We start from the raw sequence: 22,996 nt of genomic DNA on the forward strand, positions 1-22,996 counted from the left end.
TTCTTGAGACTATTTTATGAAGTCACTTTAAATGTGTATTGTTCTAATTCTTCTACCATTCATAACACTTTTGGTGATTTACTTCATATTTATGGTGTCTTGCAAGAACAATCTAACCTGCAATTGTTGGAGATTGCATTACCCATGCAAGACAAGTTTAACAGGTATTGAGATAGCTTTGAAAAGTTGAATCCCTATTTGTTCATTGGTATTGTTCTTGATCCACGTCATAAGCTTAAAAAAATTGTTGATTATTTTGAGATTATTGATGGGGAGAAAAGGTGGAAGCTAACACAAAGAGTGTGAAATATTTCTTGTATGACCTTTACAAGGTGTATGAAGAAGAGGGAAGTGAAAGTGGTGTTAGTGAGGTTAGTGGTACTCAAGCATCAAATGAGGGGTTGTCTTCTTCAAGTAAAGGTTGTACGGAGTTAAAAAGAAGGTTGAAAGAGAAGGAGCAAAGGAGAAGAGCAAAGAAAGTCGAGATCATCAACAATGATGTGGATAGATATCTTGGAGATCCTATTGAATGTGATGGTGAAAACTTTGACTTATTGAATTGGTGGAGGGTGAATGGAGTTTGTAAATATCTCATATTGGCCCGCGTTGCAAAGGAGATTCTAGTTATTCTGGTGTCAACCATAGCTTCGGAATCTTCCTTTACACTACCAGAAAAAAGGTCTTTTACGGCCAACAATGTGCGCCGTAAATGACATTTTATGACCCACAAATGTAGGCCGTAAATGGACATGCCATAAAAGACAATTATTATTTACGGCACGCATGAAGTGCGCTATAAATGAGTCACAATGTGCGTCGTAAATGAGTCAAAAGTGTGCCGTAAAAGAGGAGTACATTTATGGCACACATACCGTGCACGCTGTAAATGAGTCAAATGTGTGCCGTAAAAGAGGTTACATTTACGGCACACATACCATGCACGCCGTAAATTAGGGTTGAAAAAAAAAAAAAAAAAACAAAACAAAACAAAAAATCCACAATTATATATATTATTTCATATTTCTATATTTTGTTAGTAAATAAATTTCATTTAGATAATTATTTTACATCATATAAAATTTGCTTACAAGCAAAGAAAAATAACCTTCACTACTACTTTACATCCATTTTCTACACTACTTTACATTCATTCGCTCATCCACTCTGCAAGATAAGCATATACTATACCAGCTAAAGTAATTTGAATTACCCTCTTCCCACCGAATAACTTGTGTCTTGCAGTCAACAATACCAATGGGAGCTGACAAAAGATGCTCCAAGTCCAGCATTCTTTAAGACCCCAAAAAAAACATATGTGATCCCCGTTAATTATCAACTTCATTGATAGAGCTCAACATAATTGTGGAATATCACGTAACAGTACTCCTCCTATCATTCTGTATAACAGCTACAAAAATCTTATTGAAGACTTATGAATTGCATATCCAATATCAATTTTCAAAATAGAATGCAAACCAACTTCTAAGCTTCAAAAAACTAATTCAAAGGCTATAAAAAATAGTGATAAGAAAGCAAGCAAATTGAATTTGTAATACAGGCACTACTACAAAAATTGAATCAGACGATGGCTAAAAATCGTCTGATATGAAGGCAAATCGTCATATATCGAGGCACCGTCTGATGAAGGTCGATTATAGGGAACCGTCGTGTGAAGGGCTCGGCAGCATGCCAGCAGCCTGTCGACAGCATGCCAGCAGCCTGTCGACAGCATTAGCTATTACATGACTATTCTTTAGACGACAGGTGACTTTAGAAACTGTTGTGTGATTGCGATTTAGAGGTCGCTTTATTTTATAGCCATTGTGTGAGTTTTATTCAGACGACAGTTTTTATTTTGTAGCTATCGTGACTATTGTATACATTCGACCGTTCTTTTGACAAAAAACGTGGTGTGAAGACTAACAATTAAATGTATTTATGCTTTGAGACGACACATTGAGCTTTTACCATTGTGCTATAACGTGTTGGACAATACTTTTCATTTATTCTTGTTGTCTAATTGTTACAAATGTTCTCAAAAATCAAATTAACACAAATCCCACTATATATAAAATGTATTCAGTAAATTGATATCAAAATGGGAGTATCCCTAATCTCCATACATAAAAACACTAAAAGCATTTGGTCCTTCCATGCATCAAAACCAAGTCTCTTTTATCTAACTCTCATCTTCCTTCCATTTTTGCTGCTTGAAATCAATAGTAATATGCAAAGTAAGGCCAAGAATCCCATTTCTTGACTAAGAGGCATCTCTTTGCAACCTCCTGTTGATATCAGCAACTTATTTATAATACATATTCACCATACTCAAAACCGAAGCCTTATGAATTCCTGCAAAGGAGTACATACATCAGCTACTTATCTTGCATGAGTCCAAGTAGTTACCAGGTTTAATTAATTAAAGAAACTGAGTATTAATGTGTATTACACTATTTTAGTATCCCACTATGATGTTAAAGAAACACAGATTGCATAATGAAGATATTGAGATAATTACCTATAAAGCCATTTGTTATCATACCAAGAGACAAGCTTCACAAAGTAGTCATTCAAAGCAATTCCAGACTTGGCATCGAAAATGCTCGACCTACAACATAACATAAGGTGCACTCACTGAGAAATAGCTCATGCAATATTTGCCATGAAAGGCATACAAACTTGCCATAGCAAGAAAAAATTCCAATTCTATTATAATCACACACACACACACACACACACACACACACACATATCCATCATGATCTAATCAAATCCCATTATAAAAACACATACAGAACACCGAACCCACCGTTTATCTAAACTAGAAAAAACCAACTAAGCAATCATATGCAGGTAAGGTTAGTTAGTTAGTTACAACCATTAGTCAGCTTGAAAGAATCTTTATGATCATATGCTTCTGCATTTTCTAATACCATGTGCTTGAAAGAATCTTTTTTCAGGATCATAAGCTGCATTTTGTAGTGTAGAGCCTTGTGAATCTGTACTTTGGCTTCCTGGCTCTCTATCACCAAATGCACTTGGAGCTTCCTTGTTCTCCAATTCTAACCCTTTGTTATTATTTGTAGTGTTTGTGCTTTCATGAAAAGCCACAGGCGGATCTGCAACAAATTCAGTTGTAGCTACCCTGGCAGCAACCACCACCTCTTTCTCATTTACAAATCTCTGAAACCATAGACATAAGACTAGTTAGACATAAGAATAGAATTTGCGTATGTTACTGCTTCTATACAGATATAGAAAGTAAGTAAACTTCTCAGATTGAAGGTATAGCTCCAGTTTTAAGAATAAAAATGAAAAATAAAGTAGAAGTTTATTTTAAAGTGAAAACACAATTTCAATATACATGAATTACAAATTGAAACACAAGATAAAACTAAATTAATGGAATGGATTCCAAGAAACAAGAAGAACATCATATAATGGTATTTTTGAAAATTTTCTAGAACCAAATACTGTAAGAGCAAATCTCTGGATGCTTATGATAACACCAAACAACTGATGAGGTATTAACTTCAGACAATCTAAAAGAAAAGGCTTTATCATTTTAGCTTAGTCAATTCTGTTCTAATTACAAACTAATGAGGCATGCATTTCTAAGAACTGCATAAATCAAAGTACACACCCAATAAGACAGAGAGAGATCCTCAAAGCATTTTTCTTTTGATCTTAACATGCCTAAAGTTTCAAATTTCCAACCATCAACACCTTGAAAAACAAGAACCATATGCCAAAACATAATCCACATTTGATCTATTCAAGCAAATTAACTACCATACCATACCATACATTCCAAGTAAAAAACCCTCAACACTATCAAAACCAACCACCATTTATGCCAATTATCCTAACCCAGAAACAACCAACCAAGCAACTACATCACACCCACTGAACCCAAAAAGGAAATCCACCCAGAAATTCCAAACCAACAAGATCTTACAAGCTTCACAAATTGCAAGACACAAATGAGCCCCAGCTACCCCAGATCTGAAACTCACTTACCAAATGTAGAACCTTCCAAATCTTTAAACCAACTTTCCCTGCAAAACACAAATCTAAAAAAAAATTAGACCCAGTAAAACACACAACATAAAAAAGCAACTCCAATCATTACACACATAACATCCAATCCACCTCTGAACCAGAAAACCCCAAACCAATCAGTTCACACACAAAAACGCAATTCAATTCCTTCAATTTCAGAAACAAAACAAGAAGATGATGATGAAGAATATGCGTTGGAAATTGCAAGAGAGATGAGGTTGTTATCGGTGCGATTGTTGGATTTGATGTTGGCCTGAGCGCGGTCGGAGTAGAGCTTGGAGTTGTTGGAGTTGACGGTGATGGCCTGGGTGTAGAGGTTGACAACAAACTCAAAGTGGTCGTCGATGAAGGCCTTCACTATTTCCCAAATCGAATAACCCATTAGGTTTTAGTCGGGGTTTGGCAAGGAGAGAGAGAGAGAGAGAGAGAGAGAGAGAGAGAGCTTTTGGTTGGGGTTTGTAGAAGAAGAGAGAGGGTTTGACGAAAAAGGATTTGTCGAGTAGAGAGAGAGAGGTCGGGTTTGTCAAGAAGAGAGAGTTTTGGGGTTGCCAGTGAGTGCTGAGTGTGAGGCGAGTCGAGAGAGGGTTTTGTTATAGGTTTGGATCTGTCGAGACTCGAGAGTGAGGCGCTGTCGAGAGAGGGTTTTGGTTTTGGGTATGTTTTGTTATTTTTTTGTGCAAGGCCCGACCCTATCAATTTGGACAAGGACTCACACAACAGATTTGTATAAGAATGCGGTCTGAATGTAGTCATTTAAATTTCGGGTTTGTCTCCTATTAATTTGGCTTCCCTCATTAGGGAGTTGGAGAAAAATTTTGGTGGGATATCTCCCTTCTTTCTATCAAACATATGAATCAGACCACAGTTTTATTGTTTCTCGTCATATGATTAATACACATTCAAGGAAAATTTGGGGTTTGAGATCAGGTTTGGCACCATATACATGGTGGGAAACTTGCCACTCAATTTTTTTAGGGTCATACAAAGGTTTTGTCCTTAAACGTCTTCTGAACTAATTCATAATTCTATATCAGACGACGGATTTTATAAAAATGATGTCTAAAAAAATTAATATCAACCAGATGATGGAAAACTATAACGCGTCGTCTGATTCATTTTTTGTAGTAGTGAGGGAAGTAGAGTAACTTGTAACCCAAGCTGTGATTGGGCTATAATTGGCACAATTGCCATTGCGGGTTCAACACTATGTGAGAATTTGGTTTCTATTCGGGTCTAATGTGCAGAACCACCATTCTAAGATGCATCATTTGCATTGGGCTACAAAATTCTTGGTAAAAATATCTGAATCCAAAGTCACAGCTGCTATGCTCATTGGCATTGGTTGAGCCAACAGCCCTTGCATTACTGTCAGTTTGGAGAACTTCCCAGACTTCATTCATGTTTTTCATGTGTGCCTCAACAAGTCCGGGAACATGATGTCTCCTTTCTCCAGCTTCTCTAATTTCAAGCCTACAAGACATTGCAGTATTGTTAGATACCATTATCTTGGAATTCACCTCACTTGTAACCTTCATAGCACTGAAAGACGTGGCTCATCAACAGTACCCAACAGATTGGTGGATTGTTAGAAATGAAAATATAGCAACAAGTACGGAGAAAACATGGATATCACATATAACTCTATCTTCACATTTTAAAAGGAGAGTCATATTAAAGTAACAGAAAGGATTTCAACTTTGAGATAAAGAAATGAGAGACCATGGTGCTATTCTAACTGCAGTTAAACAAGTGGGAATTCATGAAAAGTAGATTATGCAATGTCTGAATAGGTAAATGACTTTCCATCTAAACAAGGAGATAAGAGAACCCATATATCAAGAAACATACAAGATTATAACCATATAGTAAGATACAAGCAAGATCATATAGAACTTTCAACACATTCATGAAGGGGGAAAATATGAGAAATGTTTAAGGATCTCTTGGACCTTTTGGCAGCTGCTCCCGGCTAATTCCTTGGAACAAGTAGATCCTGTATTTGCTCGTTGTACACTTCTACAACACTAACAGACACATCATATCTATGCAACTTTTCTTGCTATTTTATTATACAAAACAGTTGCTCAAGAGTCCTAAAATTGAATCCCCGAGCTTCTTCTGTTCCCTCTATTGTAAAGGTTTTTCCACTTTCAGTTTGCCGGTAAGCAAATATGCAGACATTGTACCCATCTAGAACTGAGGTTGCAAATGGAACTGTACCTTCGAAGACATCAACTAATATGACAAACAAAAAGGATGTCTGTTATTCAAAGGTGCTTTTTGTACTTCAGTAGATAACCAACAGAAGACTTGCATCATATGCATGTATATATGCATGTACCTTGGTCTGCTTGAGGGCTGAAAACTGTATCAAACTTAAAGGTCCTTCTTGTAACCCCATTTGACTTGACAGCAAGCTCACCTTCTTTCGCAAATTCAAAGTCAATAGCCATTGAAGCCCCTGCTGAATCTTCCTCAGTGTTTAGAGGCCTACAGCTGCAAAAGACCCTTATGTTTCCTACAAGAGAGCAAAACTAATGTCAGAAACCCTCTCCAGAATCATAATCGATTGGACCTCTATAGAACAACATACACCTAACCTTTCAACTCTAACACCTTGTTGTAAAGTTCTTTACATTCTTTGGCCCCTTTAATAAACTTTGTCTTCAGATCATTATCCAAACTTACATGCTGATTTACTGTTGGATTAAAAGACAGGATCAAAAAAGGAAAAACATATATTATATCTCAAAAGATTGGCATTGTCAACTTACAACGTTGGCACCTCAGGCTTTTGGCTGATCAGAAGTTTCCAGCTACTCTATCCGTCTAACTTTATACCCTAACAGCTAATGTAACAAAGAACAAGTCATTTATGATGTATTAATATATTAATCTAGGAGGTGAGACTCTTCTTGAAACAAAGGATGCAGAGGATGATCAAGTTAATAAGGGCAGTCAATCACATACCCACAGACAACCAACTTTTGAACATGTCATTAGGCATCAACTCAACTTCAGGACCACAAATTCAACAAAATATCAGCAAGATTTACACCAATTAACAAATAAACCCATAGCACACGCGCATTCAACAACACAAGATTCCATGTTTAAGCTTCCATATTGCTAAATGATAAGCTTAAACTACAATCCCAATTGAAAATTATCATGCCTACTATAATTTAAGAAAGATAAGAAACTGGAAACTTGACTATCCATGTCCGGGAAAACGGCCCTAAGCTGGTCGATCAAGCACGAAGCAGTAAACGACGTCGTCGGAGGGGAGAAGCGTAACGGAGAAGAAGAAGAAAAGCAAATTGGTGCGGAGGAGGAGGCGGTGGCAGATTAGCGCTTGGCTTTGGCTCCTAATTTCATGAGTCTAACAGTAGCGGCTGCGATCTAGGGGCTCTACTACCACCCTAATGTACTTCTCTGCTGCTCCATTCAACCCAATTGCAATTAAGATCAGCCCAAACAAATTCATAAAATCATGGCCAAATTGGGAAGGGAGAGTTGTAGATTGTAATTACCGTGGCAGATGCGAGCTTTGGGATCGAGGCCAAACCTTTGAAAGGTTCGATGATGAACTGCTTCTTGCCGGGCTAAGGGGGCTGGGCCTTTTGCAGGACATATTATAGGGCTGGGCACGGCTATCGTCATAGTTGTCCGAGTGGTGGTGGCGGCGTTGGGAGAGCCAGAGGCAGTACATATCAACGCAGAGAGATCAAATCCAGTTTACAGTGATGGGCTCGCCCTTCCTTGTATGGCTGCCCTCCCGAACACTTGACGCTTTGATCTAATCTTGTTTGGAATAAGATAAGAGAACGAGAGAGATGAGAGGTAACTGGGAATTTGGGCGAGGCTGAAGATAAGAAGAGAAAGTAAGAGATGAGAGAGATTTTCGAATTACGAAGAGGGAAATTAGAATTTGAGCCGAAAATATTAGCGGGCTTTTATGACATTCACAGCGCTCATCAAAGCAAGCCGTAAAAGATTATTTTATAAACATGATACTTACGGCGCAAATCAAAAACACGTCGTAAAAGATCATAAAATGAAGTCTTTTACGGCTTAGAAAAAAACACGCCGTAAATATACTTACGCATTTACGGCATACATGAAAAACACGCTGTAAAAGACAAAAAAGAGAAGTCTTTTACGGCGCACAAAAAAACACGCCGTAAATGACCATCTTTTACGGTGCACACGATATGCACGCCGTAAGTTACGCATCGTAAAAGACAAGTTTTCTAATAGTGTTAGCACAAGTGGGAGGATTATTGATCCATATCGTAGCTCCCTAAGTCTTAGAATGGTGGAGGCCTTGATATGTAGCCAAAATTGGCTTAGGAGTGAAAATGTGTATTTACATCATGTGCCTACTATTAAGGAGATGGAATTGTGTGAAGAAGCAGAAAGAGGTAATTGTTTCTATTTTATTATTTAATGTTTTTTGGGTTAATGAAGTTGTAATTCTAATGTTATTTATGATTGTATGTATTTCTTTTTATTATTCTCTTATGCCAATGTAGAATTGCTTAAGATGCCATATGGAGCTGCAGTGGGAAATAGTCGGAGGGGTATGTTACCTCCAAAGTCAAAAACTTCATCTTTCCAAGCTTGAGATCATGCCCTCCTTTATATGTTGATGTTCGTTCATTCTCTTTGTGATGTTTAATCTTTTAGTGAACTCAAACATTTTTAATTTGTGAGGTTAGTGTTGATGACTCGATGGACTTTATAAACTTTAGACTCTATATTTTTTGGGCTAAATACAAATTACTACCCTGTGGTTTAGGTCCAAAATCAATTCAGTCCCTGAACTTCTAATTTCATCAAAAACACTCCTGCACTTTCAATTTTGATCTAATAGGTCCAATTTGTTAGTTTTCCGACAATTGAGTTATTTAACTTGTTAATGTGGCTCATATATGGCCTATGTTTTATGATGTGGTGTCGAGGTGGTCTGCATAGTCAATTTAGGAGTGAGTCCTACTAATAAAAATAAATAGTTTTTCAACAAATAATCCAACTATAACTTGAATCCATAACAGAATATTAACGAATTGGACCTATTAGATCAAAATTAAAAGTGCAGGGGTGTTTTTGATGAAATTAAAAGTCCAAGGACTGAATTGATTTTGGACCTAAACCACAGGGTACTAACTAGTATTTAGCCCATATTTTTTTATCATTTCATATGTTGATGGACTATATTGCTGATGGACTCTATAAATTTTGGACCAAATTCTTTATTTTGAAGCTTTGAAGTTGGGTTATTATCACAAATGGTACCTGAACTTATCATCTATTTTATCGATGGTACCTGAACTTCAATTTTGATCACAACCAGTACCTGAACTTTTCGATTTCATTTTAAATGGTACCTAAGGCCACCTTCGAACACTATTTCGGCCAAAAAAGCCAAATCTAAAAAAACAAAAAATAAAAAAACAAGTTCAAGGCAAGTCTATTACCAAAAAATCATCACTATATATGTTCGCAACCCTCGAAATCATCAAAAATCATCACTATGATCGCCTCCCATGCCCTTGTTAGTCGGAATAGTGATCAGAGGTCGCTCTAGGTACCATTTAAAATGAAATAGAAAAGTTCGGGTACTGGTTGTGATCAAAATTGAAGTTCAGGTACCATCGATAAGATTGAGGTATAGTTCAGATACCATTTGTGATAATAACCATTTGAAGTTTGAATTATGAACTATGGATATTAGATATGGACTATGGAGTATAGATTATTGTCTATTGGATATAAAGCATGCATTAGTAAACTTGTAAACTCATTGTTATGGATTGTTATTATAGGTTTGAAGAAACAAAGAACTTCTTGAGTTAAAATACCAAAGAGGTAGAAGTAGAAGTGGTAAAAATCTGTTTTTTCAAAAAAAAAAACGAACTGGACCGAACCGAAGTCCGTTCAGTTTCAGTTTCAACTTCACAAAACACAAAACCGAACCGAACCGAAGTCCAAATTCAGTTCGGTTCTCGGTTTCAGCCCTAAACCGAACCCACCCCTAAACCGTACTCTCCTTTATATAAAACCTTGTGCTAGGTATGCCACGTACACGTAAAATACAACCTCTTTGGTACTTAGGGTTTGAAAATTCTTATTTGATCAAAAAGCATGGATTCTGTTAGAGAAGCACGCGTACGTTCAAGAAAGCCAAAGCAACAAGGAACAAGGGTCATCATAAGCCATTCTTCACCTTCCCTGCGAGATAATCTTTGAAATACTTGGCAAGACTTCCTGTCAAGTCTTTGCTACAATTTAAATCTGTGCGCAAGTCATGGCTGTCCTTAATCTCAAGTACTGAGTTCGTGAAAAAACATCATTTAATTCCGTGTGCTCAAAATTATTACAGCAGCAGCACGACTTCCAAAAGACTGAACATAAGTCGGGACTCTAAAGTTCTAATGTGTTACTCTCCAGAATCCACACTGTGACAAATTCCGATTGATGTCCTCATCGAGAAGCGTAATCCTGCTAGTGGCCAAAATCGTCATCAAGTCAGACTCGATTTCGATATCATAGGTTCTTGTGATGGTTTGGTATGTGTAGAAGTCCATGATAGTTAAAAGGTTAGGGTTTTCTTGTGGAATCCATGTACCAGAGAGTGTGTTGAAGTAAAAGAAGGCAATGGTGAAGATAGTCATAGTTTACCGCTGTTCCATGGATTTGGTTATGACTACAATAGTGACGACTACAAGGTAATAAGTGTGCTTTACCAGTCGAAAACTGCAACTTTTAAATCAATGATCTACACATTAAGAACAAATACTTGGAGAAGGATTCAAGACTATCCTCTTAGTGCCAGTCTGACTAAGAAGTGTGCTACTTTTGTAAGTGGAGCTCTATATTGGTTGGTGAGAAGAATAGTAAATATTGACGCGGTCACTAAGGTAATTATTTCTCTTGATCTAATAAGTGAGGCATACATGGAAGTGCCACAACCTGATTATGGAACAAATACATGTTATGATCAGTACGGAGTGGGTGCTTTAGAAGGGTGCTTGTGCCTACTAGTTTGCAACATAACTAGTCGTGCTCAGAACGAACTATGGGTGATGAAGGAATATGGGGTGAAAGAGTCTTGGACTAAATATCTCACAATCCCACAACCGTTGGGATGTGAATTTTTGATAACCTTATCACGATGATATGGTTTTTGGGAAACGATGAAAACGTATTAGACTTGGGTAGGGAAATGGTTTCGTACAATGCAAAGACACAATGAAGAACGTATCTCGGAATTCAGTATGTAGTTATTATGAGAGTCATGTCTATGTAGAGAGTCTTGTTTCACTCAATGCTTACAATGAGCTTGGAAGCAAGTAATATCTGGCATTGCACGCAAGAAGTCTCATTTATACTTTTGCAATTCATTTTTTGGTTGAAATTAATAGAGGAAATAAATTCATTATTAAGCTTTTCCTTCTTGTTTTTACGTTTATTAGGATGAGGAATTTACTGGGCAATGATGTAATGGGGGCAGCAGCTTTTTTGCTCTGATATTACCCGATCTTTTCTTTTTCAAGTTAATGAATTTCTCCTTGAATAATAAAAAAAAAGTTTATAAGGATGTTAAAATTTGTTTTGCTCCATCTGGGGTTAAGGTATTGTCCATTCCCCAGGTTGTAATGCTATTTTCTAGCTATTCTTGTTCTCTTTATACGACCGAGCTCTCATTTGACAGAAATGTGTCCGATGTATTTTTTAGGCTTTGAAATAATGTGGTGGCGCATAAAATTACTACACATGCGTAAGAGGTCTTGGTTAAGAATGTAAGATATAAAAAATGATGATGAGGACCTATTGTTTGGTTTTTATCATCATCGTCATCATCATCATATGAGAAGTCGGTCACAAGTAAATCCAATAATCTCCTCTACTTAACCAAACCCACTATATTGGAGCTTAGCGTTTAGCCAGGATAATATATTTATTAAACCAACCAAACCTAACAATTTGTTTGTTCATCTTAGACTCTTAGCTAAGAAAGAGAGACTAGTATTTGTTTCTCTTTTATTCCTAGTTTTATTTCTCTCTCTGTGTGTGCGTGTGAGAATCAAAAAAAGAAAATGGTTTGGAAGAAGGAATACTTGGATTTAATCTTGGTCCCAACTGGGTTGCTAATCATGTTATGCTACCATCTCTTTCTCCTCTACAGATGCCTAAGGCATCCTGAAACCACAGTCATTGGCAATGAAAACCACTGCAGAAAAGCTTGGGTTGAGAGAATGTTGCAGGTCAGTCCAAGTTTATTTTCACCAACCAAATTAAGCTCTAATTATTACTACCAACTCTTTGATGGGTCTTTGATTCATTGTGGTGCAGATTGAAGCAAAGGATCGAGGTCAGTCCCTAGCAGTAATCTCCAGCACTATAACAGCAGCAAATTTCTTGGCTTCAACCTCTTTAGCCTTGAGTTCTTTGATTGGAGCATGGGTTCTAAACTCTTCAAACAGCATCCTCCTCACTAGTTTTACGTATGGGGACACAAGTCCTGCAATGAATTCTATCAAATACGTTAGCATTCTGGCCTGCTTCCTATTAGGTCTAGCTTCTTTCTTACACTGTATAAGAAGCTTTGTCCATGCCACTTTCCTCATTAGCATGCCAAACAGTGATACTCCTCTGAGTGATGTTCAGAAGGCTGTGATACATGGCGGCCTTTTTTGGACATTGGGGTTGAGAGCAATCTATTTTGCCACTAATTTACTCCTCTGGGTTTTTGGTCCAATTCCGATGTTTGTTTATTCAGTGACCCTGGTGTTGATTCTACACAAGCTGGATTCGAATTCCACTCCATTGCATCAGTTCCAACCAGCCAGGAGTCATGACAATAGGTTGATGAATAAACTTGCTGAAGAAAAACCCCAAATAGATAGGGTTATCGAGCAACATGAAAAATCACACATGGATGATGGCAGAATTCAAGGTTCCAACTGTCAACAATCACCTGCCTCTGGTAAAGATTTAAATTCAGAGGTAACAGGTTAAACTATTGACTAAAGGATATTGGAGACATAACGAGAGATGCATATGCTGTGTAAGCTTATTTCTATCTAAACTTTTTTGTAACAAAACTGAACATGATCAATTTGACAGAAACCGTGTTTGTTAAAATCCCCTGTTTTTCACTAGGCATATTCTCATTCAGCAACTTTATTCTGATAGATTCAACATATTTATGTGCTAGCATCAATCTGAAGTTATAGACAAATGCAAAATCCATAGGACAGCAAAGTCATGTTCAACTACTCTTTTCAATAATCAAAGTTGATTTTGCAGCTCCTAAACAAAGATTTTCAAAGCTGTATACAAGTTCACCAATTCTGCGGGTTGCAGAAATCACAAATTTTTGGGCAGCTTCTTTGAAGGCAGAATCCCTTTTCTGCATAATTTTCCTACTTTTGACAGTGTTCAAGGTAACAGACAGGAAAACATAAACTTGTTACCAATTAAGCACATGATGGATGGACTGCAACATGTTTTGTTGAATTGTGTACATCCTACCAATTCTAGTAAATACGATTGACGTAGGTATGAAGGCAGTATCAAGTTTCATCCAATAGCCTGAAACTCCTGGATCATCATTTCTTGATACTTTCTCGCCAGATGAATAAGTAAGATACAGAAACATTACAACTGCTTCTATAAACCATTGCCCCTATTATAATCATATAATAATGCTTGCAAAGAGGATTTGATGAACAAGGAGCATGAAATTACATGGCTTCCATTCAAAAGAAATTTTCATACAGTTAAATGATGAAATCCTATTCCTCTGCCTCAATCTTGGTTCTACCCCTTTCTATTGTGGCTCATCTGAACTTTGATCCCCCTTGCTACTGTCCACAGCACTATCTGTGGGACTCTCGACCATTGAAGTCGGTGAGCCTGACTGGTCGTTACTTTGATTCTCAGTTTCTTTACTTTTAAACTCGTCGTTGATGAAAATCTGGCCAGCATAAAGAACTAAACCAACAGCATTGATGCCAAAAACAAATGTTGCAAGGTAGCACAACCCATTGATAATGGTCCTGCATATAGAAGATTAGAAATGATCATTCTTGAGATGGAGGAAAAAATCACAGCACATTTGAAGGAAGTAGTACCAGGACCTACCTTATTGTTATTGTAATCTGACGAACCTGAAAGGAAGACAAACAAATATGGTGTTCAGAGTCTAGATTGAGTAATCAAGTAAAAAGACTTGACACTCCAAGAAACAGGCTAGTATTCAGTACATTTGCCAGTCATTTTCTTCTTTTTCTTATTACGCAAAATGAGAAAAACTGCTAAAAGCGGCATCAGATATCAAGGAACATACTGAAAAATTATCTGAAATCGTTTGGCGGTTGAGAGATGCCTCAATTGTAGTAGTGAACTTGTAAAGAATAAGTGCAATGACTCCGGCAGATATTCCACCCAACAATGCCTGAACAGGTGAAGGTGTCTTTGATTCAACGGACCCTGAAGCCATCACTTTCAAGCTATCCAAAGCCTCCTCCTTCAATGACTTCTTCGCTCCATTAGACCTAAATTTCTAGGCACCAAAATTACTCCATCAAAGTCCACATATGGATTTCAAATATCAATGTAAACTGAATGGCACAATGTCAAATCTCAATTCCTCAAAATCCAAACAATACATTTACATAGTAAAATCAAATAAAGAGTATCCATTACAATCACTCCAAAATGCAAAATCTCAACTTGAAACATAGTAGAGCATAAACACCCAGCTCACAAAAAATTGAACTAAATCTCAACAATACATAAAGGGGTGGCATTAGAATCAAAGCAGCAATACCCAGTTCCTCATCATTCATCACAAACACAAAAACTTACAGTTACAAACAAAAGGGTTAATCCCATTTCATAAAGTTCCAAACTTTAACACAACAACAGAGTAATTAGAACACAAAAACGAAGAGAAAGCCATGATCTTTACCAGCTCTTTTGCACGCCTCGCACGACGTCGTAGCGAGCGAAAGAGGAAAACAGTGATGGCTCCAGTGAGGAGAACACTGGTGGCAGTTTGGATAAAAGAAGGGTCATCACTGGTAGCAAACACTGGAGAATCAGAATCCAAAATCTCAATGGGACCCTCTTCGTCTGGAATCGTATAGGTGCCGGTTCCGGCGGAAGGTTCTGGAACTTCGGCGAGCCATTGGTCCGGTCTGGGAGTAGAGTGCGCTGAGAGGGAGACGTGGTTGATGGGTTTGTGGAGAAAATGGAGAGGTGAGGAGGAGAGATTGGGAGGAAAGAGAAAGTGGGTTTGGGGAGGAGAGAGAGAGATGGGGAGATTGGAACGGAGGAGGTGTTGGGTCTGCAACATTTGAGGGTTTTAGAGAGGGAGAGAGGAGCTGCTTGGTTTCGTGGTTGGTTTTTGCTCTGTTCTTGGATAACATCTTTGCTCATTTGGATTTCTGGTGGGCTTTGGATATTTGAAAATATCTTGCTATGCAATTTTCGATTTGGTTTTTTGTTAATTTTGTTTTTATTTCCCTTTAACCAAAAAATTTATTTCAGTCTAAAAAAAAGAACACTTATACAATAATGCTAAATCTCATTAAGTGTTAACTAATATTTAGTCTAGTGAATAAAATATTTTATATCAAACATAATGTTGATAGACATCTCAAGTTCGGATGCATACAATTTTCATATCATATACACCAACTGGTAATGAATTTGGATTGGATTATTTGAGTTGGGGAGGAATCATACTGTTACAATATAATCAGACTATGAATTAGCGTGTGATTATTCAAGTCAATAACTCACAAAAATTTCAATGACAATTTTTAGCATTTCTAGCGCACATTAGATGCCACAGCTCTAGCCCAGAACTTGATTTGTGCCTTCATGTCTTCAGCAGACATACTTACACCCAAATTTGGAGGTGGAGGAGCACAGCTTTGCACCATCCATGCCTCCGAAAGATAAGGCCGACGTACCATATCCGGGTTTAAATCCTCATTGCGCTTCTTTTCTTGCAAACCAGGAAGTATGCTAACCACACTTGGGGCTATGTCTTTCTTGTCAAAGGTGAATCCCAAGTCCTTGAACCCTTGCACTTCTTCAATTTCAAGGTCGCTTAGGCTCTTTCTAGAAAGTAAATTGCGTCTCATTTCCTTGCTAACATCTGCATTTTCCCCTTCTGTGCTTCTGACTGGAGGTCGATATCTTGGAATGCTTGAACATTGTGTCATGCCCTGCAAGATTCAAATGTAATAATGTAAGAACAACCGGTGAATAGCAAGGTAAGTTGAATATGGATAGTTGGCTAGGGGAACTCTTGCAGTCAAGATTCACTCTCTGCTGACATTTCTAGCCAATATTTGACAAGATAACATTACCCAATATTTGGTAGTGCCTAACGTTGTCCTAAAATTATAATATGCCTAGTGATTCTAAAAGAAAGGATGATTAGTACCTTAGGTCGCGGTGGAACACAGTCTTGGTTTTTCTCCTCCCTCCCTAAACACGGTGGCAATGATGGTGTCCTTAGCAAACTGCGCTGCACCGATTGCCCATTTGATTTGCTTCTTCTACTATCACTCCCCTCTCTATCTTGAACTTCTTCTTTCGTGCTTACACAAGGTGGTGATTTGGTTGGTGTCTGCAGCACTTTCTGATGTGATGTCTGCCGAGTCAATTTGCTCATACTCTTCTTCGGAGTACTCTGTTTCACTGCTTGCTCAACTTTCTCTCCTCTCCCTACTTGAAGTGGCAAAGACGGTGTTCGAAACAAGGAGTTCTTGGCCTCTGAGTTCTTCACCAACATTTCTTGACCAAAGCTTGATGATGAAGGGCAACAAGGATCAGAATAACACCTCAACATCCTCTGCTTTCTGATGAGCAAGTTGTCAAAGAACCAACACTCTTCCAAAAGATCATTGGCTTCTACTTTTTGGTTCTTACTTGAGGATGCCTCAAAAGGTTCATCGTCAATAGGCTCCATGGCTCCACACGACTAACTATTGCACATCTAAGTTTTCAACTGGTAAAGGCACACCCAAATGCATATGGTTTGTTGTTTAGTTATTTATATTTGGGGATGCAAGAATATTAAAACTAAAACTATGGGCAACCCAGCTGAGGTGACTACGGAAGCCATGTGTTATGGTTTCAGAATCAAAGCATATTATAATGTGGAAATAGCATTTAATTTGGAGAAGATGTTCCATGATTTGCTCCAGGGATAAGAATTTAGATTTTAAAGTCTAACAACTAAGAAGTTGGGGGATGCATATTCATGACAGGGTCAAGCCAGCTCAGTTCCCATGTGCTGGGGCATTTGTTTATAGATAGATACACTGAAGGGGTCCTGTTTGACTGGTTTCTCTCCCCAATTATATGACAGCCAATGGTTTTTTAGGTTCTTTCTTTTGTTATAGCTACAGTACATATGTGTGTGTGTAATATGCTCAGCCTTAGACAGTGAGATTAAACTAAGAATCTCATCCGACCCCATAAATAAGAAATACTACTAAGCTTACATATATATGATTAAGAGTACCGACTTTTTCTTTTGACAAAAGTTAATAGTATTAGTCAATTCCTTGTTAATATTTTGAAATTGGGTATTGCTTTTTCCTTTATATATCATATCATTGCAAAGAAGTAGTTGAAATAAACAAAGAAAACTTTTTCTGTTACCCGGCAGTAAGATATAAAAGGCACTGTAGAGTGGCTCTTTGATGATGATGTTATCTAAGACTCTAAGCTTTTATGTCCGAGGCTCATATGGAAATTCAAACCTGTGCAGAAGAGAAAATAACCAACAAGCTTATCTTCTATTTTGTAGCATGGTAAAAAGTCTGTAAGTATGATTTCCTCACACAAAAAGGAAAAAAGAAAATTAAGCTTGTGATCACCTCTCTAGGAAGTCTGTTCGTTTAGCACCAGTTTATCAATCTTTTCAAAGATGATCAACCAAGTAATTAAGATCGTCAGCCATATGTTTCAAGTGAGCTACTTCGATCAACGGCTGAATCCAACACAGTATCCTGGAAAAGCAGAGAGTACTGGAAGTTGCAAATATTTCAGTCCAGCAATGGGCATACAAATTGCAGTTATAATTATAAAAAATCTCTTAGCAAATCATGCACATGGAAATTATGCCTTCAATATGGGGCATCCGATCAATATGCAAAATGTAAACCAAGTTGATTGGCCCAATGTGGTTTGTTTGAATATAACTAAAATACTATTAGTTTGGAAGAGTTCCTGTCAATCCTTGTGGTGCTTTAGACGTGTGTGCAAGTCAAGGGTGCTGCTTAATCTCAAATCCTCAATTAGTCAGAAAAAAAAAAACATCCAAGCACTATCTATCTACCATAGATACTGACACATCCAAAAGAATAATCATAAACTCATTTTACAATGTAATGATCTTTGTCATTGACGAGCTTTATCATCCTTGGGATTCCCTTGTTCTTGAGGTTGTGCAGAACAGCAAGATAAGCAAAAACAAATAATTACAAACTCCTAAGTCCCAACAGAGAAGCGACATATATCTTGAGGTTATATGTATTGATTAATTTGGTAACCGAAGCAACAAAACATTAAAGAGGTAAAAGACTAACATTCAGAACAGATGAGCAAAAACAATTACAAACTCCCAACTTACAAGCTACATATACTTCGACTAGCTAGCTAAGTACCACCCTAAACCAGAAATCATCAGATCAAAAATTAGAAAGAAAAAAAATTAAAAGATAAACTAGAAGATCACCTTATGGCTAGAAGAGCATTTTTGGTACTGCGCCTTTGGATTGGTGCTGTTTTTTTTCCAACTTCACTACAAGATCTCCATACCTCTTTTGCAGAGTTTGTTCGAGCTCCTTTTGTTTCTGAACTTCCTCCCACATATTATTTATCCGGCTTGTTGCTGCTAATTGTTCTTGCTTCTGTAAAGCTTGGAAGCACTCAAGTTCTTTTGTGGCTGTGTCCATTTGCTTGAAAGTTTCCTCTATTTTTGGCCAAAGAACATCTTTAGCTCGCTTCTCATAACCATCTGTACGAACTTTAACCTTGTTCTCAATGATTTGTGCCTTCTTCTTCACCTTCTCGAATTCATTCTGCACCTTCTCAAATTCACTCCGCAAACAAGCCACAGGGTTCCCATCTTCAGCAATGCTTGATAGACAACAACCAGGACTGCAGCTTTTTTGTGCTTCACCAGGATACTGAGCTTCTTCAACTATCATTGAATCAGCCTCCCTCAGTTCATCTTCTTCAAAAGTAGTTACCACTTTCTCATCAATTGGATACTTTGCACAATCATGCTCTTTTAAGCTAAGAAGCTCCTTTCTGATTATTTGGTCAGCCTGCTCAATTGTACTAGGAAGAACAGCTACCGCGCCATGCTTATCCTCATCTGCTCTCATATTCAGTACTTTTGATCTCTTCTTCGTAACTAATGCCTGATGTCCCGCTTCTTCATTATCTTCTGGGACTGGTTGCACAACTATTTGGTACTCACTTTTGGGTTTTGGCAAATTGCTTAAACCCTTATGCAAGTTATTTATTCTGAACCGCTGAGAACACTTTAATTGCTTCAAGTTTACTCCATCATCTTTATCAATGCCTTCATTGATATGGAGTTCATCCCTAATGACAGTACCCTTTGATGGTGTTAAGCCAAATCTACGAGTTGCATGAGTAACCCCGAAATAATTTGCATCTGTGAATCCATTCTCGCTACCAACAAGATCACCTGCATTGCTCATCTTAGCAATCTCCTCCAATTCAGTGTCAGATATCTGCGGTGCAGGAAGCATAAGTTTTGATCTCTTCCTAACTGTTTCCACATTGGAAAAATCATCAATATTCAACTTGTTGGAAATTTTGTTCTTTGCAATATCTTGTTTTCTCAGCTCAGCTTCCACATCAACCCTTCTCTTCCCTTCAAGCTCCTCAATAGTCAAGGGAAACTGATCATGCTGCTCCAATACTACTTCTCTGTCCTCATCACCGACATTATAAAACCCCAAAGGAGGCTTCTTCTCAAAGGGAATTTCTGCATTGTAGTCTATTCCATTCCTTTTCCTCTTCTGCTGATTCCAAGTACTCTTATCATCAATCCCTGCAGCCTTTAATTCTCTCCTCTTCTGTAGAGAAGCAATCCTTCTAGCCTCTTCGAGCTGCGCCTCTCTAGCCTTCCTCTTCGCCTTCTTCCCTTTGGTGTTAGCCAACCGAGCTCGAGCCTCTGAAAGCATCTCCTTCTCATCCTCATCCATGTCCACAGGGTCCGGGCGAGCCGGCCTGGTCTCGGGGTTGGGATCAATCTCTCCTGCCCTCAATCTCCTCGGATCTTCATAGTTATCATTACATGCTGCATCGAGAAGCTTCTCATACCTCTCAATGCATTGAGATGCAGTACGACCATTAACGTTTTTGGCTATTGTTCTCCACTGTGAAGGCATGAGCTTTGCAAGATGGAGAAGCTTCTCGTCCTCTTCTCGAGTCCACTCGACCTTCTTGATTGAGGGTTCGAGCCACTGGAACCAGCGAGCCTTACACTGCTTTGCGGATTTGCTATTCAACAGCGTTGAGATGCGATCCCACTCGTTGATTCCATATTTCATGACTGCCACCTTCAGGATCTCATCCTCAGTGTTCTTCCACAGGCCTCCTCGGATCATCATCTTGTTGCTCATCTTTAGGTCACAATAAAAGAAAAGCCTGGGGTTGGGTTTAATATTGGAGTATTTTGATCAAACCCTAGCCTTCCGGTGGAAAACGTACCTTAATGAAAACACTTCCGAGTCCTACTCCTTTTCCAACATGGACAATGAGTGTAACTTATGACCTAAAAAAGAAAAACCTATTAATAATCATGAAAAAAAAAAATTACACACAAGTGTCAGTTATAGATGTACAGATATTTAACTCCTAATATATTCCAATATTTGTAAAAATCGACATACGTGTGATGTGGGCTAAGAGTATTTAAAAAAAAAAAAAAATGGTCGTACTTGTACCGCCCCCGGCCATTCCTTCTCCCTCAAATTGTTTCAACAAAGAGTGCTTTGATAGATCTTCAAAGATACCGGCAGAAAAAGAAAAGATGTCTTCATTGGCTAACTGGTCAGATCTTCCTCAAGATCTTGCTATCTCTATTGCTAAGCTGATGGTTTGCATGGAGGACTTTTTATCTTTTGGGGCGGTCTGTAAATCATGGAGATCCACTGCCACAAAAGAAAACTTTACTGGTGGATTAAAACGTCAAGTTCCGTTCCTTATATTACCCGAGAAGGAGGGCACGGCCAATCGTGAGTTATACAACTTGACAAAGGTTAAGTGTTTTGAACTTTCTGGGCTAGAAGTTAAGGGTCATAGTTTGTTTTCTTCTCTTGGATGGCTGATAACTGAATCAAAAGATGCAAAAGTTTTAACGCTATTGCATCCTTTAAATCATACCCAAATCAAGTTACCAGAGAACTTCCGATACGAATTTATAAAGTCGTTTGCCTTATCAGCAAGTCCTTCCTTGACATCGGATTTCGTTGTCATGGTTCTTTATCATTGCCACAGGGGATTGGCTTTTTGCAGAGCAAAGGACAACGAATGGACTAGAGTGGATGCAAAGAAAAGGGGAAACAATTCCTACTTTGATCTCACTTATTATAGGGAGCAATTTTATGTCTTGGATCTTCATGGCCGTGTTTTGGTTTGTGACATTGAAGACCCTAAGAAAGCAAAAACACGGGTAGTTGTTCCACAGATACCAAGGGATACAAGTTTTGAAGATTATCAGACCAGATTATACCTGGTGGAATCAGCAGGAACCTTACTTGTTGTACGAGTGAGCTATCAGGATAAAACCATTGGGTTTAGGGTTTTTGAGGTGCCATTTAGCAATTGCGATTGGTCATACTCCGAAGTTAAGAATTTGGGAAATAGAACCTTGTTCTTGAATGTTTTCGGTTCTTCCTTTTCAATTGAGGCTTCAAACTACTCCGGCGTCAAGTCCAATTGCATATACTTCAGATCTATTCTATTCAGTTTGGACGAAGAAGCGGGCTCGGGCATGTGTATCTTTGATACGGAAGATGAAAAAAGTGACTTGCGTGGGGTTTTTATAAACTCTTCTCGTTTTGCAATGTCCTATTTATGGATCCAACCCAGTTTTTAAGTAGGATGGGAACTGCTTTTATATAACGATCTTTTCCATAAGCAGATTGGAAGCTTATATTATCATGGTTGTAGAAAGCGCACTCTTCACACTGATGCACTCCACTTCCACTTACCCTATGTTAGGAGTCAATCAAGGCCTTCCAAAGAACCACCAAGTCTTCTTTAATAACTGCACTTGGCTTCGACTCATCCACTCATCCCCATGCACAGCTGCATTTCTTTCTTTCCAATTTGACCATACAAGATAGTGATCAAAAGCTTCACACATCACCTGGAGCCACTTAATCTACAAAAATCTAGGTTTACAACTTCATTTTCCTCAAGTCTGACTAAAGCGAGATAGTTCTAGCTAAATCAAGGCTTTGGCATATATATTAAGTCACGGACATCATACATGCATATGTATATGTCTAGCTAATGCTCTGCATTCACTTCATTGCATTACTCTGGTATTGCTAGCTAGTCTAGCTTTAATTTGTATCACATGTCCTCTGCTTATCTTTTTGAAAAGTAATTGTATATCATATGTATCTAGGAAAGTGGCTACTGTCTTAGGGTGGTTCTAAAATAGCAAATCAAATAAATGAGGAAATTATTGGTTTGATATGTTTCTTGACGACCACCATGTTTTTCGTCTCTTACTACAAGATTGTGGGCTATGCATGCAGCTGCCAGTCATGTTGCAAACTTTGATTTTTCATTGCATATACTGCATTCATATATGCACATTGTGTTGTAAGAATTCCCATATATA

General features: G+C 38.0%; 6 protein-coding genes across 7 annotated transcripts; 3 read left to right on the top strand and 3 right to left on the bottom strand.

The window, feature by feature from the left end:
• The first annotated feature begins 8,377 nt into the window (after positions 1 to 8,377).
• On the top strand, positions 8,378 to 11,243 carry LOC112203524 (F-box/kelch-repeat protein At3g23880-like). Its single transcript, XM_024344484.1, has 4 exons — positions 8,378 to 8,486; positions 8,598 to 8,661; positions 10,328 to 10,399; positions 10,697 to 11,243. Exons 1-4 carry the CDS (start codon positions 8,378 to 8,380, stop codon positions 11,241 to 11,243), a joined length of 792 nt encoding a protein of 263 aa, XP_024200252.1.
• An 837-nt stretch (positions 11,244 to 12,080) lies between these two features.
• On the top strand, positions 12,081 to 13,526 carry LOC112202145. Its single transcript, XM_024343064.2, has 2 exons — positions 12,081 to 12,332; positions 12,421 to 13,526. The coding sequence occupies exons 1-2, from the start codon at positions 12,165 to 12,167 to the stop codon at positions 13,084 to 13,086; spliced, it is 834 nt and encodes a 277-aa protein (XP_024198832.1). The 5' UTR covers positions 12,081 to 12,164; the 3' UTR covers positions 13,087 to 13,526.
• A 212-nt stretch (positions 13,527 to 13,738) lies between these two features.
• LOC112202144 lies at positions 13,739 to 15,527 on the bottom strand. 2 transcript variants are annotated; one of them, XM_024343063.2, is made up of 4 exons: positions 15,044 to 15,527; positions 14,420 to 14,635; positions 14,215 to 14,240; positions 13,739 to 14,129 (listed from the first exon to the last, which is right to left on the bottom strand). In XM_024343063.2, exons 1-4 carry the CDS (start codon positions 15,428 to 15,430, stop codon positions 13,901 to 13,903), a joined length of 858 nt encoding a protein of 285 aa, XP_024198831.1. In that variant the 5' UTR covers positions 15,431 to 15,527; the 3' UTR covers positions 13,739 to 13,900. The 2 variants fall into 2 exon arrangements, with proteins under 2 accessions (XP_024198831.1, XP_040375317.1); XM_040519383.1 differs by having other exon boundaries at positions 14,420 to 14,627; positions 15,044 to 15,174.
• Positions 15,528 to 15,776: 249 nt separating this feature from the next.
• LOC112167133 lies at positions 15,777 to 17,499 on the bottom strand. Its single transcript, XM_024304099.2, has 2 exons — positions 16,532 to 17,499; positions 15,777 to 16,310 (listed from the first exon to the last, which is right to left on the bottom strand). Exons 1-2 carry the CDS (start codon positions 17,057 to 17,059, stop codon positions 15,909 to 15,911), a joined length of 930 nt encoding a protein of 309 aa, XP_024159867.1. The 5' UTR covers positions 17,060 to 17,499; the 3' UTR covers positions 15,777 to 15,908.
• Positions 17,500 to 18,842: 1,343 nt separating this feature from the next.
• On the bottom strand, positions 18,843 to 20,751 carry LOC112203525 (cell division cycle 5-like protein). Its single transcript, XM_024344485.2, has one exon. It carries the CDS (start codon positions 20,748 to 20,750, stop codon positions 18,843 to 18,845), a length of 1,908 nt encoding a protein of 635 aa, XP_024200253.2. The 5' UTR covers position 20,751.
• Positions 20,752 to 21,070: 319 nt separating this feature from the next.
• Positions 21,071 to 22,240, top strand: LOC112203526 (F-box protein At4g35733). The gene has a single exon (XM_024344486.1). The coding sequence runs from the start codon at positions 21,071 to 21,073 to the stop codon at positions 22,238 to 22,240; it is 1,170 nt and encodes a 389-aa protein (XP_024200254.1).
• Positions 22,241 to 22,996: the final 756 nt, after the last annotated feature.

The sequence above is a fragment of the Rosa chinensis genome, chromosome 5 (genome assembly GCF_002994745.2).
Source record: "Rosa chinensis cultivar Old Blush chromosome 5, RchiOBHm-V2, whole genome shotgun sequence".
Taxonomy (NCBI): domain Eukaryota; kingdom Viridiplantae; phylum Streptophyta; class Magnoliopsida; order Rosales; family Rosaceae; genus Rosa; species Rosa chinensis.

Coding starts and splice junctions, on each gene's coding strand:
- LOC112203524 (XM_024344484.1), top strand. CDS start 8,378: ATGGTGGAGGCCTTGATATGTAGCCAAAATTGGCTTAGGAGTGAAAAT. Junction 8,662..10,327: donor AGGGGTATGTTACCTCCAAA/GTCAAAAACTTC, acceptor ATACTTGGCAAG/ACTTCCTGTCAAGTCTTTGC. Junction 10,400..10,696: donor TCCTTAATCTCAAGTACTGA/GTTCGTGAAAAA, acceptor TCCATGTACCAG/AGAGTGTGTTGAAGTAAAAG.
- LOC112202145 (XM_024343064.2), top strand. CDS start 12,165: ATGGTTTGGAAGAAGGAATACTTGGATTTAATCTTGGTCCCAACTGGG. Junction 12,333..12,420: donor GGGTTGAGAGAATGTTGCAG/GTCAGTCCAAGT, acceptor ATTGTGGTGCAG/ATTGAAGCAAAGGATCGAGG.
- LOC112202144 (XM_024343063.2), bottom strand. CDS start 15,430: ATGTTGCAGACCCAACACCTCCTCCGTTCCAATCTCCCCATCTCTCTC. Junction 14,636..15,043: donor CGAGGCGTGCAAAAGAGCTG/GTAAAGATCATG, acceptor TTTGGTGCCTAG/AAATTTAGGTCTAATGGAGC. Junction 14,130..14,214: donor CAGATTACAATAACAATAAG/GTAGGTCCTGGT, acceptor TTCTATATGCAG/GACCATTATCAATGGGTTGT.
- LOC112167133 (XM_024304099.2), bottom strand. CDS start 17,059: ATGGAGCCTATTGACGATGAACCTTTTGAGGCATCCTCAAGTAAGAAC. Junction 16,311..16,531: donor GTGTTCCACCGCGACCTAAG/GTACTAATCATC, acceptor TGAATCTTGCAG/GGCATGACACAATGTTCAAG.
- LOC112203525 (XM_024344485.2), bottom strand. CDS start 20,750: ATGATGATCCGAGGAGGCCTGTGGAAGAACACTGAGGATGAGATCCTG.
- LOC112203526 (XM_024344486.1), top strand. CDS start 21,071: ATGGTCGTACTTGTACCGCCCCCGGCCATTCCTTCTCCCTCAAATTGT.